Below are 14,611 nucleotides of genomic sequence, written 5' to 3'. Positions count from 1 at the left end.
CACTCCGTTCTCCAGCTTTGTGCAACTCAGTCAGGCCTGGGTGGGTAATTAAAAAGGCAAGATCTCAGGTTGTTATCATTAGGGGCTTGTCCAGCATGGGCTGCAAAAAAGACCCCAACAAGTGAGGTCACTTCTGGCCCCCTTTTTTGTCCTCCCAAACACAGAGACAGCATCACTTTGATCCACAGTAGCTATGAAAACGCCAGTAAATATAAAGCAGGAATGTTTGCCGTGACAGCAGAAACTGTACTGTAAAAAGTCACATTCATTCCTGGGAATCTTCTTTTTTTCTGGCCTCAATGCTCCTCCTGACGCACATTCTCCATCTGCTGACGCTCCACACACTCGACTTATCGCTCTTTATCTCTTATCCGCACCAGTGCTTCATCTCTCCCTCTCCAGCTATAGGAAACATTTTTTCCCTGCTTCTCAGTCGCTGTCTCTCCGTCTCCATCCTGTGCTCTTGACTGCCATTATCTGGCTTCTCCATCACAGCCCTTCAGGTCTCTCTTTTTGCAGTCTTTTCTGGGGTTATGTATACTCTCGACTTCTACTGTACCAAACTTTTTAATACCACACACAGTCGATGCATTTGTGTTCCACAAGAGTTTAAAAATCAGTATGAAGTGATGAATTTATTGCTTTAAGTTGATTTAAAAAAAATAAAAAAACCTTCTTCCTCCCTGACTTCTCCTGGCCAAACATTTTTATTTTATGAGCTCAGCCCAAACATAAATCACACTTTAGATCTCATCACAGCCAACCCTTCATGCCTCCTTCTACAAAGCCTAACTTTCTGTAGCCAAGGAGCCTCTTACTGAGAGAGTTAAAGCAAGTGCCTTGCTTAAGGGCATTTCAACGCATGACCTCTTTTTGCCCTTTCCTCTTCTGCACACACTCCTGCCTCTGACAACACTCCTCAGGCACAGACTAGGTGGCTTTTACGATGCAGGACAAACATGATCTTAAAGTTGGCTCTCCATGGGTCAATGTAACAGCAGAGGAAGAATGTCTGTGAGCTAATCGCCTGCATTCGATCTTATTCCAGCTGTCAGATTGTGAATCAGTTTCGATCACGTTAGTAAATCCCCAATCTATCAATTACTGTTTCCCTGATTGATGATCTTTAATCTGCAGAGCGACTCACAGACAAAGCAGCATTATGGAGATGTGATGCTGAATAAGCTGCTTGTCAGCTGTGTTTGACTCCCCGGGGTTCTGCGGGTCAACCCTCTCCCTCAGGGCGGTACCTGATACCTGGCTGATTTTATCCACCTCAGTATGAGTGTGCAGTGTTGGATCTGTGTGCTTTGAAAGGTGCGTTTTTCTTGATGTCTTCCAGTCAATAGTCCTTCCTCCCTTCAGGGCCTGTGTGTTGCTTAATAGGCTGGTTGGACACAGAGCACCTGTGTTTCCTCCCTCTGCCTCTTCCTACACAGGAACCCTCTGTTTGACCACTGTTGTATGTTTGACTGGCACATTTGTTCAAGGGACACTATGGTTAAAGGTTGAGGAGATTAGATGGCCTCTTGAAATTTGAGGAAGGTGTTTTTATTTGATGTCTGCTCAGGTGGTCTGTAGTATTTTTAAAACTTTTTTTTTTTTGGAAGCTGCTCCATCATTTCATCAGAACAGTCAGCCCCCTGGTTTGGTTCTGACTGGCATATCTCTGAATTCATGGGTTGCTGTGGTAACCAGAAGAGGAATCCTCATGGTGTGTTCAAAGTGAATATAAAGTGAGTTTTTCATGCAGCACAAGTTTCAGTTCCACGTGAAATATTCCAGTAGTAACAGATTAGATTTGCCCTCCCAATTTCGATTTTCCTCTTCCTTTCCATTGAAGATTCTTTGTTCAGTTTTGAAACCACCAACCTTTTCAAACTATTTTATTTTATTTTATTTTATTTTATGCGTGGCTGTGGTTTTGTTGATTAAATACCTGCAATGCTGATGTTCAATTCAATTTTATTGGTACTTTTTGTTCGTGGACTTTTTTATCAATAGTTATCATCATGATCCATCTGACTATTCACATATGTGGAATTTCTCAGTACTAAAAAAAAAAAAGATAACGGTTGGTAAAAAAGATGAAAACTGTTTCTCATCCTTTTTCAAGGGCAACAAGGCAGCAACACGGGGACGACCCACACAGCAGCGCTGGCCTGTTCAGGTTAAAACAACAGCATGTTCTGCTGCTCGTTCGACAAATTCTGTCGGCCTGCATAACACTAATTTGTCGGAGTGAATTTATTGACCTGTGTCTAAGATCCAGGAATAAGTGGAGAACTTTATAGATGATTGGCACCGGATAACCCCGGACCGTCATCCCATTGATTACCACACACTCCTCTGCTGGATTTTTGGCAGCAGCTTCTCCAGGGGCCCACATTCTGTCTTTGGTTTTGTCCCATAATGATAATGGGACACTTGCCTTCTTTACACACACACACACACACACACACACACACACACACACACACACACACACACACACACACACACACACACACACACACACACACACACACACACACACACACACACACACACACACACACACACACACACACACAGAACACAGTTAGTATGAGTCTGTGTTAAATGTAAGTCCCAGTCGCCTCATCCTGCCAACTTTGTCTACCCTCAGCTGTTCCGGCCCGGTGCCTGTATTGTGCTGCTGGGCTCATTACCAGACCAGAAGTACTGTGGCCCAAAGCCTCCTCACTAATAGGCCCAGAGAGAAGCAGAGATGAGGTATTTCTTCTGTGGTTTGTGTGTAGCAGTATAATGTTTTGTTTTTTGGCAGTGAGACTGTTAATGTTTAACGTTTGCTGCCATTACTTCTCTGGCCGGCCATCAGCTGGCGGAGGAATTCACGGGGAGCTCAGTGGAAAAGGTTTTCCTCATCCCTGAAAGGACTTTAAAGCTCCTCTCTATGTATATGTGTATATGGACGTGTGTGTTTCTGCATGCCTGAGCAGGGAATGGGAAAGAATGAGTGTCCAGTTAGTTGATGGGGTATCTGGAGTGGGCCCGGCCACTTGGCCAACAATGGGGTGAAGTGCAGCTATTGTTTAAAGTTTACAGGGTGGCAGCATGTACAGCAGCGGGGCTGCAGGAGACACAGGGGTAGAAAGAGGTGAGGCAGAAAAATGGTGAAATGTAACGGAAGGAAAGAGAATAAAGTAAAGCACATACTGTAAACATAAATATGTCAGGATTAATCTCTGATCACAATGACTTTAAGTTTAGGAAGCCTGACAAATGCCAAGACACTGGTTGAAGCTTTATGATGATCAACCAGATCGTGAACCCTGCAGAAGTCATAGAACTTGAAATTAGTACAGAGGTGGAAATGGTCTAATGAGACAGAACAACAGGGTGACCACAGCGTTGGAACTGACACAAGTTCAAGGTCAACTTTTATAAAAATAAAAATAAAAATACGGGTCCAAAATTTATTAGCAATATTTAAAGATATAAAAACACCCCCCCAAAAAAATTAATTTCTGATCAGGAAAATCCGACAACATATTTTTTGTATATAATTTCCAGTTTATTTAAATGAAATTTAGTATAAATTTATCAGATGACGCCTGACGACTCCATCTGTTGGGCGGGACAATTAAAAACCTCTCCACAATATATTTAAATCGATATAACCGTAAAGGCCTCTTCTTGACGGTTCGATCATCGATAATGAACCGGTTCCGGCTCGATTTCTCTCTCGAATCGCCTCACGTCTGAAATTGTCACTCGTCTCTCATTTGCTCTCAACACTCACCGCTGTAGTTACGGTACAGGATGACGTCACTGGAACGTCCCGTGTCACGCGGAGCGCGAGGCCTCTCATCTTCAACCGCGTGCACGCGCCGGCAGCACCAGGTGGGCCGCGGCACCGCCGAACCGTGGCGTCGTTACCGCGCCGCAATTATGAGGCCACAAAGAGGGACGAAATAATTGCGAATAAAACTACATGATGCAGAAAATAAAAAAAGAAATTAAACAGATGCGCGTGTTTGCAGGATCATTGATCTCGTCCTTTTAAAATGCGGAGTTTAAAAAGCCTTTGAGAGCATGCAGTTAACTTTCAGCTGAACTATTATTATTATTATTATTATTATTATTATTATTATTATTATTATTATTATTATTATTATTATTATTATTATTATTATTATTGCTTAAAATTACATTTTTATTATGCTTCAAGCATTTATATTGAAGTATAGATAATTAACTACAAATCAAGGCACTACATATAGTTTATTACTGACTTGTAGTTTGTAAAAATCAGAATCAGAGTTTAAAAAGACATCACTGAAGACAACATTAAATTTGTCATGCTTTAATTAAAATAATTCTTTAGAAATTCACTATTTACATCTGCAATAATATTAATAACAGTATAAGAAAAAAAATAGTCACAGTTCTTACCAAACATCAGAACATCAGGGTGACAACAAATTCAACATATTTGATGCAAAACAAATGTATTTCAAGCCTTGTTGGTTTTAGTAGACAAATCACCATCACCACCCCTCTCTCATTAATCATTATCTGAGTAAGATTGCATCACTTCCCCTTAAGTAATTCATCATTTACAAAATGTACATATTGCTCGACAAATACATGAAGTGTCTCTGAGGGGCATACATACATATGTGGGCATTTTGCTGTGGTTTAATGAGTCAAATTGTAGTGAATCTTTGCTAAATGAAAGCTCTTAAAATCTGGGTCTACAGTGAAAACAAGTCACAAAATAAATTGGCAAGCAGACACAGATCAGATAAGGGAATGCATTTGCAATAACGGGACAAGATGTAAACAAAAGCAGGCATAGTTCAGTATAAATGAGTTGCATATCTGTGTTTACTGGCTCGGTGGTGTCAGCTTGAATGTACGAGAAACAAAGTCTTTGGCCAAAACCTGTGTTAAAGAGCTCTGTATACTGAAAATATGCACCTTTATGTGAGCTGTCAGGATGGGAGCCTGGGAAGGACTTTGTTTGAAATGTGTAAACGAGTGCGGGTCAGGATTGCTCTGAGAGACGGTAACAGTAAGGAAGAATAAACAACCTATAGGTGGGTGTGGTAGGATGTAAAATGAGGTTGTTGCTGTTTGTCTTGTGTCCACATCCAGTTCTGACTGCCATGCCTTGGTCCATGATGAGATGCATCAGCTAAGGTTCTTTCCTGGTCGTTCTGGAGCCGGGCCCATCTGCATCGTGCAGTGGGAACTAGAGGTGGTCGTAGGCGGCTGCAGGTGGCGGAGCGGTGCGGGAGGCTGAGCTGTAGTAGTAGGGCGAACCTGTGGGGGGGGGGGGGGGGCAAATGGAGGAACCCTTAGAAGTTGGAGGTGATGAATTTCTTTTTTTTTTGGGAGCTGATGTCATAGATGCTTAGAATGTTTGTCCTTGAGTTTCAACCACTGACGTGACTCAAGTGGAAAGCTGGACTTTGCTTTTCTAAGCAAAGTAAAAGTTTAAGGGAAAAAAAAGTTATAATTTCTTCTGTCTTTTCTCTCTGCTTCAAATTCTTACATGATAAATTAAATTAGTAAAACACACATATCTGCTGTCTAGTGTTCAGTGAAATATGGATCCTTGCAATGGAAAGTGTCGCTTTGAGCTGATTCAATTTATTGTTATAATTCCAAATACAAATTTGGACTGCTGCAAGTACATAGATGGGAAAGGAAACAAAAGGAAAATTCCATGCTTCTAAAAAAATTTAAGTTAAGTATATGATGATAAATATTGTAAATATTATTCCTTTTCTGTTGACTTCTTTCAATAGTTTTTATGTTTTATTTACAGCTTTTTATGCTGGGAATTTTTTAATTACAAAAAATTTAAATACAGGAAAACTAAATTATCAGCACAGTTAAATTATATTTGATAATATGATCACATGACATCAAGCAGACGTTCCACAGTTCCTTTTTCACGCTCACATTCACACACATCTGGACAGCCTTGATCGACGCTCCACCCATTTAATTTCTAGTGATAATTAAATGCTTGTGAAATCATAAGTTCTTCATCTTCCAACGTGGAGGTCACAGGTGTGACATCGTGAAATACATTCTGAGGCAGTGTGTGAGGACTCACCCAGTATGCTGGAGTTGGTGAACCTCCAGGCTTCGCTGTAGGAGGTGTACGGCGAATGGCTGTAAGTCTGAGCCGAGTATTCTGCTCCTGGTGCTGGGAAAAAAGAAAAAAAAAAACTTCATCACACACTCACATCCAGATAAGACATCAACAAAACAAAGAAATTCTTACAAGACCAATGCCAGGACGTTGGCAAGAGTGCTACGTATTTGTGTGTGTGTGAGACTTGTGTGTGTGTGTGCCATCATCAGTTCAGCCTTAGCTCATAATTCACCAACAGTTAGTGCAGCCTGTAAACTATTAATCTGTGGTGCAGGTGGATGGCTGAGGGTACAATCCCTCGAGCCAGTGGTGCGTGCATGCAGCTAGCCTTTACGCCCACTCCCCTAAGTGACTCAACCCCTCACATCGTTCAGCCTCTGCCCTCCGAGATGCCCTTCTCCTTCTCCTCCCCTCTCCACACACTTCCTGCTTTTGGCACTGCTCTTTCTTTCTGTTCTCTCTCTATTTTTTTTTTTAACATTCCAATATCTAATTAGTAATTATGTTGGCTAGAATGAATCCCTTAGATTCCTCCTCCTCCTTCTCTTCTACACCCCCCCCCACCCCCAAATAATTGTGTAGCAACGCTTCCTCACAGCTAGCCCACCAGAAAAATAATAAATCAGACCCTCTCATTTCGCGCTTCGGAGGGCAGACTTCAAATAAAAAAAAGGCACATCAAATACACACCAAGAGTCTCACACACACACACACACACACACACACACACACACACACACACACACACACACACACACACACACACACACACACACACACACACACACACACACGCACACACACTAGCTACTAGCTCTCTCTCTGTGGTTGTATGCACTCATCCTGATGTACAACAGACACACACACACACACACCCCCGCGCACACACTACAAAGACCCCCTCCTCCGCGCTCATACCCAGCCTTCGCAATCCCCCCTCCGCCCACCCTGCATCTCCCTCTTGGGCCCCCTTGTTCCCATGGCGATGTGTGGTCAGAGGTGTTTGGGTGGGGGATGTGGGCAGCAGGGCGGAACCCCCCAGTCTGCTCCCTGTACCCCCTGGGCTCATGTTCAATCCCCCCCCCCCATGACTGACTCACCCACCTACCCCCAACACATACATACATGCACACCGAAACTCACACACAAAGAAACACAAGTCATTTTTTAAATTGCGGTAAAGTCACGATAGAGTCGTACCTGCAACCATCCCCGTGATGGCAGAGGACGAGTACCCTGTTTGGGCCGGGGAGGGGATGTGAGGTGGGTAGCCTGGGAGGGTGGAGCCCACCATGTCACGCCCTAAACGTACACACACAAAGAAAAACATACCTTTAAACGTCAAGACAGAAGTTAATATATTACTTCGGTTAACGCTGCAAAATGTTCTGGTTCAAGGTTTGCTTTCGCTGCAGGAGGATAAACTGTCCTTGAATTGGTTGATTAATGAAGATTTAATGAAGTGTTTCCATCAACAAAAAATTATTTGGTTTCACAAATAGATCAAATAACCAGCAGATAAATGCACACATTCATTGTAACCACACTTGTTGCCCCACGTGAGAAGCTTGACAACACAAATGCAAAGTGAGCATGAGATGGATCCCTGCATTACCTGACACGATAGACTGACTGCTGAACTGCCCGTACACTGGTGCATGATGGGAGAATGAGTTGAAGGTGTTGGGGTAATGGCTGGAGTTGACGCAGCTGCTGCTGCTGACAGAAACGGGCTTTTGCAGCGCCTGCAGCTCCACGAATGCCAGGTTGGAAGCTGCCATATTTGGGGAGGGGCTGGTGCTGGTCATGTCTGGGGACATTTCTTGTTTCAGACAGAGCGGCAGGGACTGTAGGGGATCTGAGGTGGCAATGGACAGGTGGGTGGTGAGACAGATGTGGTGAACAAATGGTGAACATGAGTGGGGCTACAAACTATGAACAAGTGACATGTCACAAAAACTGGGAGTTCCCAGCAGAGAGGAGGTTGGCATTGGCTAACAGTCTCACCGGTCACCATGGCGTAGCTCTGGTGCGCCGTCAGATTCCGTCCAATGGAGGAGCCGGATGTAGAGAGGTTGGTCTTAGCTTCGTCGAGACTGCTGTTGATGAGGGACAGCGGGTACAAAGTCTGGGGATGATGGACGGGGATTAGCTATTGGTGTTGAAATGTGAGAGCGTCAGACCGAACGAGTGCGAAAGTCAAAAAATCAAAGGAATAATTCATATTATTTCAACCCACAGCAGAGAAACAAATATGGAATGGAAAGAAGGTATATTTATAACTGACTGTATTCACTTGGAGTTGTATTTAAGATCCTTTTAGAGCATATCTGACATACCTGCTCTGTCTTGCTGTTGGAAGTGGACCCGAATGAATCTGGGGGGTAGTGGTGGCGTTCAAACCCACAGTCCAACTGTTGCGTGGCGGCTACAAAGTGATCCAGTCTCATCTGTTTCCTCGGGACGCCACCGCTCCCCTGGGAGTCCACGCTGTGTCGACAACTCTCCTGATCACCTGAGGGAGATGAAGAAGTCGTTTGATGGTTTTATGGTCTCATCATACTTTTTGAGAAATCTCAGAGATCTTTGTTTGATGCCTCTTGATCTCTTCTTTGGTGATTATAAATTTCAGGTGTTTCTGGTGCAATTTAAAGTGAATGAGGGATGATTTTAGGGAGGATACCAAGACAAACACCTATAGTCAGGGACAAAAGTGTAACTCTTACTGTCATCATGGCTTCTCTTGCCCTCGCCGCTGGGTTGGGGGATCCCCAATAAGCCACTGATAGAGTAGGTGGAGCCCAAGGAGTCTGACTGCGGGGACTCAGGAGGGGTGACCGCCGAACTGGGGACTGAGAGAGAGAGAGAGACGGTGTGGAGACACAACAGAAACTATTCTGTTATCATAAGGTTTAATTGTTAACCTTAAAGCTGGATAATATGGACGCTGATATTCGACTTACTCAGAGTTTGTCCTGGGCTCAGGCCTTTTCCATCCAGAGGCAGATTGAACGGCTGCTGGACCTTGGTCCGAATTATTCTACAAAAAACAAAACAAAACCCAACCCTATATTTTAACATCGACTGGTCTCTTAAAAATATACATGATGGTGTATCAAGCATTGGCATCAAACCCAGAAGTTTCTATGGCGTCGCTCATTAATAATTCAGTCTGACACCTGTTGATGGAGCTGACGCTGGGCACCGTGTCGCCGTCACACACCCCCTCTGCCAGCAGTCTGTCCCTGATCTCCCAGGCAAACATGGTGGGATTCTGCCGCTTGTACTCGGCGATTTTGTCCACCACCTTCGGGGTGGCTACCTTGGGTTTAGAGCCGCCGATGACTCCGGGCTTGATGCTGCCTGTCTCGTAGTAGCTGGGGGTGATGAGGCATGTTTAGGATGATCAGTAAGGCAGGAGATCCAGTGAAGGTTCACACACTGACTTTCAGAGGTTAAACCAGTACACTTTGACAGGAAGTTGAGTCAGGCACTTACCGTCCCAGGATCTTGCTGACGCAGCCGTGGCTCACTCTGAGCTGCCGGGAGATGTCACAAGGCCGAACCCCCTGGTGCGCCATGTCCACGATGCGTTGCCGGATGACCTCCGGAAGTGGGCGTCCATTAACAAACATTCCACCTAGTTGGTTAAGACCCCCATGGCCTGGGGGAGGAGGGGGGATGAACACTTATAAATGTCATGGAACCTGAGACATGCCAATGCCCTGAACACTTCACGGCATCTGATGTTTCTGATGGCTGTCATTTTTCTCCAAACACTCCTGCAAAGCAAACATAACCCAAGCACAGAGCTTCTGTCTCCGTAGGGTACCGTTCAGTTCATTAACTCATTTAATGTTGCAGGTCATATTGAAAAAGTAGCTTCCTAAAAAGCAAAGTGCCTACATGTTGCCTCATGCTGATCCTTCAGGGATCAAGAACAGGAAGTAAAATGATTTTGTTTTTCCTAAACAGAAAGAGAAGTTGTGCAGGAAACACGTCGGATTGAACAACGGTAGGAACAACAGTAAATTGAGGATGAGAGCAGCTCGAAGAAGGTTGTGGAATTCATTTTAAAAATGAAATAAAGTTTGTTTTAAATAGTTACATTCTGTCCCTGTTCGATTAAACCAGCTAAGTGCACGCTTCTAAAATGATAATAACTTGATTAGTCTCAGGCTAATCACCTCCTCATAAACCAGCAGGCTCTTTATCATGATTTTCATTCATACACCACCAATCTACAGTAGGTTGAAGCTGAATGTTGTTGTTCTGCACTTGTAAATAAAAGATAAACATGGTGTTTACAAAAGAATTACTGCATTCGTTTAAACACAAGTAAAGTTACACAACATTATTATTATGTACTATCTATCTGATACTTAATTTTTTATGTTTCAATTTTCTTTGACGACCTGAAATAACTTAAATGAATAACTGAAAATGCAATAGTAAATGCTTTTTGTTTGCAATTAAGTGACACCTTTCCTATGGAATAAAACAAGTTGAGACATTCATATTATCAATTATCAGTATAGGCAATAGTAAAAAAACAAAAAACTAAACAAAACAAAGAAGGCTGTTTCCCGGTGGGGTTCAACATCTTGTCTATAGTGAGCTCAGTGGCGACTCTGCGAGAACACCACTGCTTTTAATTTAAACCATTGAGACACTTCTCTTTCTCAGCCTTTTCCCAGCTTTCATTTCCACATCAAACAGCTGAAGGAGAGAGGGAGGGAGGAAAAAGGGGGGGGGAGAGGAGAGGAGAGGAGAGGAGAGGAGAGGAGAGGAGAGGAGAGGAGAGGAGAGGAGAGGAGAGGAGAGGAGAGGAGAGGAGAGGAGAAAAGAGGAGAGGAGAGGAGAGGAGAGGAGAGGAGAGGAGAGGAGAGGAGAGGAGAGGAGAGGAGAGGAGAGGAGAGGAGAGGAGAGGAGAGGAGAGGAGAGGAGAGGAGAGGAGAGGAGAGGAGAAAAGAGGAGAGGAGAGGAGAGGAGAGGAGAGGAGAGGAGAGGAGAGGAGAGGAGAGGAGAGGAGAGGAGAGGAGAGGAGAGGAGAGGAGAGGAGAGGAGAGGAGAGGAGAGGAGAGGAGAGGAGAGGAGAGGAGAGGAGAGAAGGGAGGGCGGCCTCTATTAACGCTGCCAGCGGAGTGTGGAAAAAAATCTCCCTGCCAAGCTTCATCAACCTGCAGGATATTAAAGCGGAGCAGACCCGGGGGGCTGCTAGCGTGCACGCGCTCACGCAAGGTGCGCAAATGTCGCGAACGCGCATTCACGAAATGATAGATAGATAGATAGATAGATAGATAGATAGATAGATAGATAGATAGATAGATAGATAGATAGATAGATAGATAGATAGATAGATAGATAGATAGATAGATAGATAGATAGATAGATAGATAGATAGATAGATAGATAGATAGATAGATAGATAGATAGATAGATAGATAGATAGATAGATAGATAGATAGATAGATGGCTGCCTCCACCATTGAAGACACTTGCTCAAACTGTAAAAAACTCACCATAATTCATAGGATTTACTGGAACAACTTCAAATATTGTTGTGTCATAGATGTTATAAAACTACAGTAATTAGCAGAATATTTATTTCCAGTAATATCAGGTAATTCTAGAATACATTGAGAAACTTTAAAACAAACAAATAGAATAGCAACCGCTATTGCCTATATCCAGAGCTTAAGATTGTAAGTTTTATGGAGAGGATCTCACTTTGTGACACATGAACTCAGTTTCATAGCCAGATTTTTTCCCCACAAGAATCTATTTTGAATCCTGTAGTGACAATTCAAAGTGTGTTAAATGTTAGAAAAGTGTGAAGAGGATGATGACGGTGCTGCAAAAGCAAACATGCAAACTTATAGTAAATAGCTAATAAGTTGGTGACATTTTGTTACTTATAAAAAGCATAAAATTAACAATTATACTTTTTGACTGCATTTACAGCCCTTGCTTTCATTACTTAGAAATATGTTCACTTTTATGTCTTATTGTATTGCTTTAGAAATACATATTTGTGTGTCAGTTATTTAAGGACTACCTTGGTTCACACTACATTTTTAATGTTTTTTTTTTTATTAAAAAGCATTTTATTTTTAGGTTAATTATATAAAAGCCAACCCCCAGGAAGCCTGAACAGCACTGTTTGTGTTGTGTATTTACCTCTTCCAGTGCTGTTGGACATATCCCTGAGTTTTTGGTCCAAGCTCCTCCAGCTGAACGTGATCCTCTCCTCCTCCACGTTGTCCACGTTAAGGTGTTTTTACTCCCCGTCCTGCCTCGCCTGGCATGAGTGTGTCCCTGAACGCACCGAGGATCTCACACTGGTGCCCACCTGACGCCTGAAGCTACCTGCACTGCTTTGTTCCTGTGTGTGACATGCAGACATAGAACAAGCCTGTTTGCGCTCAAATGCTATGATTTATAATTTGAAGCTTTTGTAAAAGCTCAAACATCTTCTCACTTCAGGCAGCACAGATGGCTGGATACAATTTACCGTCATTAACTGCTTTGTAATTAAGATTGACTGCTCCCATTAATCACATAAATAATTATTAGAATCACAAAGCCTTTCTCAGTTTTGGATCAGTAATTGAAGAATTGAGATGTGTTTTAAAATAAAGTTAAGTGGAAAAAGTCAGACGAGAGAGAAAATCCGACGAGTTTTAAAAAAAATATGCAAAAATGAAATAGATGTAGCGACATATTTTGATTCATATCAACTATAATTACTGGGATTAGGTTATTTTATGGAGCTCAGGTCGCTGGATGAAAAGAAGTGCAGGGATGTAACGATGATTAATTATTACGTGTGGCTGTTCCACTAACGCTGTCAGGTGTTGTCATGTCCTGCTGTGTGAACGCCTGGAAATTAACCACATAATTAGCAGACAGCCACAGACAGTTAGATGTCCGTTCTGTGAGAAGACCGACCGCTGATGTGGATTTATAATGTTTTCATTGTCACTGCAAAGGTTCGTTTTAAAGTGGATCAACGTCATTGGGTTGAATTTAAATATTAATAATATTTTTCTTTTGCTTGAATCTTCTATTTTTAATTTAGACAATTACGATTTAACATTGCCATTTGGAAGTTGTCTCCAAAAGCTTAAGATCGTAAATTTCAAACTTCTGCATATGTGTTATTTGAATGTAAAATCAGCTGATTGTAACTATAGCTAGTCATTAGAAAATGACACTTTTTTTTAGTTCATCAAAGACTTATAATTTGGATGCAATCGATTTTTTTGACACGCACATAGATTATTTAAAAATGTTGTTCAGTTTAACTATGATAAAAAAATATAAATAATGACAATAATATATTTGAAATATTTATAATGTTATCAATTATGTCTCTTTCATCTTGTTAATAAAATAATAAAAAATAAAATAAAAAAAGTTACTTAACTCTTAATTACTTGTTTTTATTACAGTTTTCATCACTGATAATTAATGTCCTCGATTTATAGTGATTTTTACATTGATTTATATTTAAGGACAGTCAATATATAATTAGCTGTTATCCTGTCAATTTTTATTTATGGGGATGGTTGTTAAATCTAAAACTTCTGTCTTTGGATTTTCTATCTGACAGCTTCAGCTTCATTCCTAAGGCGAAATATTGAAATATTTTATCTTGCTTCGTCTTAATTATGGTACAATTTAATATTCGCGACTCAATAGTTTTATTTTTATAGCTAAATAATTAATAAACAAATATATACAATCATATACATATATATTTACCATTGGAGTCTTTTTTAACTTTACTTCATGTTCTCTTGGGAGTTAAATTTACTGATTTGTCCTACAGGACTCCGGATGATTACTATATCTCACTTTAAAAAAAACCTACTGCGCACCTGGCTCCCTTTTTTTTAGACCCCCATTAAAATAAAATACTCTCACTATTCAACCTCATATTCATTCGTAACGCCAAACCGGAGCGACATCAACAGAGGGCCTGCTGGTGGGCGGGGGTGGAATTTTTTTTAATTTTACTCCTCTTTCGCCTTCCAGCTCGACCGTGGTGCCAGGATGGATCGAACCATGTGAGATAAAATCACAGGGAGCTGATGAACGCTTACCTTTCAGCGACGCAGCTCAAAAATCCAAAACGTCCCAGAGCGGATATTCTGATGTTCTGATATTATCCAATTGACGGGGTTAAGGAGGTGGTTGAGCGGCGCTCGTCCGGTGACCGCGGGTGTGTTGCGCGCTGCCAGCGGTCCGCCAGGTTTTATCCAACCGGGGCTGCGCAGAGGAGGGAGCTGAGCAGCCATTGGAGCTGGAGGAGGCAAGAGGACGGAGGAGGTGTGGTTTTATGGAAAAGACTGGCGCGAACGCGCGCGCGCGCACGCACACACACACACACACACACACACACACACACACACACACACACACACACACACACACAGAAAAAAGGAATCTGAC

At 42.3% G+C, this 14,611-nt stretch overlaps 1 protein-coding gene across 2 annotated transcripts; it reads right to left on the bottom strand.

Annotated features, from left to right (window-relative positions):
- Nucleotides 1–4,461: 4,461 nt before the first annotated feature.
- Nucleotides 4,462–14,371, bottom strand: pax8 (paired box 8). 2 transcript variants are annotated; one of them, XM_068334758.1, is made up of 12 exons: nucleotides 14,263–14,371; nucleotides 12,335–12,539; nucleotides 9,653–9,818; nucleotides 9,334–9,531; nucleotides 9,118–9,194; nucleotides 8,881–9,006; nucleotides 8,494–8,669; nucleotides 8,162–8,282; nucleotides 7,770–8,012; nucleotides 7,355–7,456; nucleotides 6,113–6,205; nucleotides 4,462–5,310 (listed from the first exon to the last, which is right to left on the bottom strand). In XM_068334758.1, exons 2-12 carry the CDS (start codon nucleotides 12,354–12,356, stop codon nucleotides 5,240–5,242), a joined length of 1,395 nt encoding a protein of 464 aa, XP_068190859.1. In that variant the 5' UTR covers nucleotides 12,357–12,539; nucleotides 14,263–14,371; the 3' UTR covers nucleotides 4,462–5,239. The 2 variants fall into 2 exon arrangements, with proteins under 2 accessions (XP_068190859.1, XP_068190860.1); XM_068334759.1 differs by having other exon boundaries at nucleotides 9,653–9,794.
- Nucleotides 14,372–14,611: the final 240 nt, after the last annotated feature.

This window comes from Antennarius striatus, chromosome 15 (genome assembly GCF_040054535.1).
Source record: "Antennarius striatus isolate MH-2024 chromosome 15, ASM4005453v1, whole genome shotgun sequence".
NCBI lineage: Eukaryota > Metazoa > Chordata > Actinopteri > Lophiiformes > Antennariidae > Antennarius > Antennarius striatus.
This window is presented reverse-complemented; position numbering and strand designations above follow the sequence as displayed.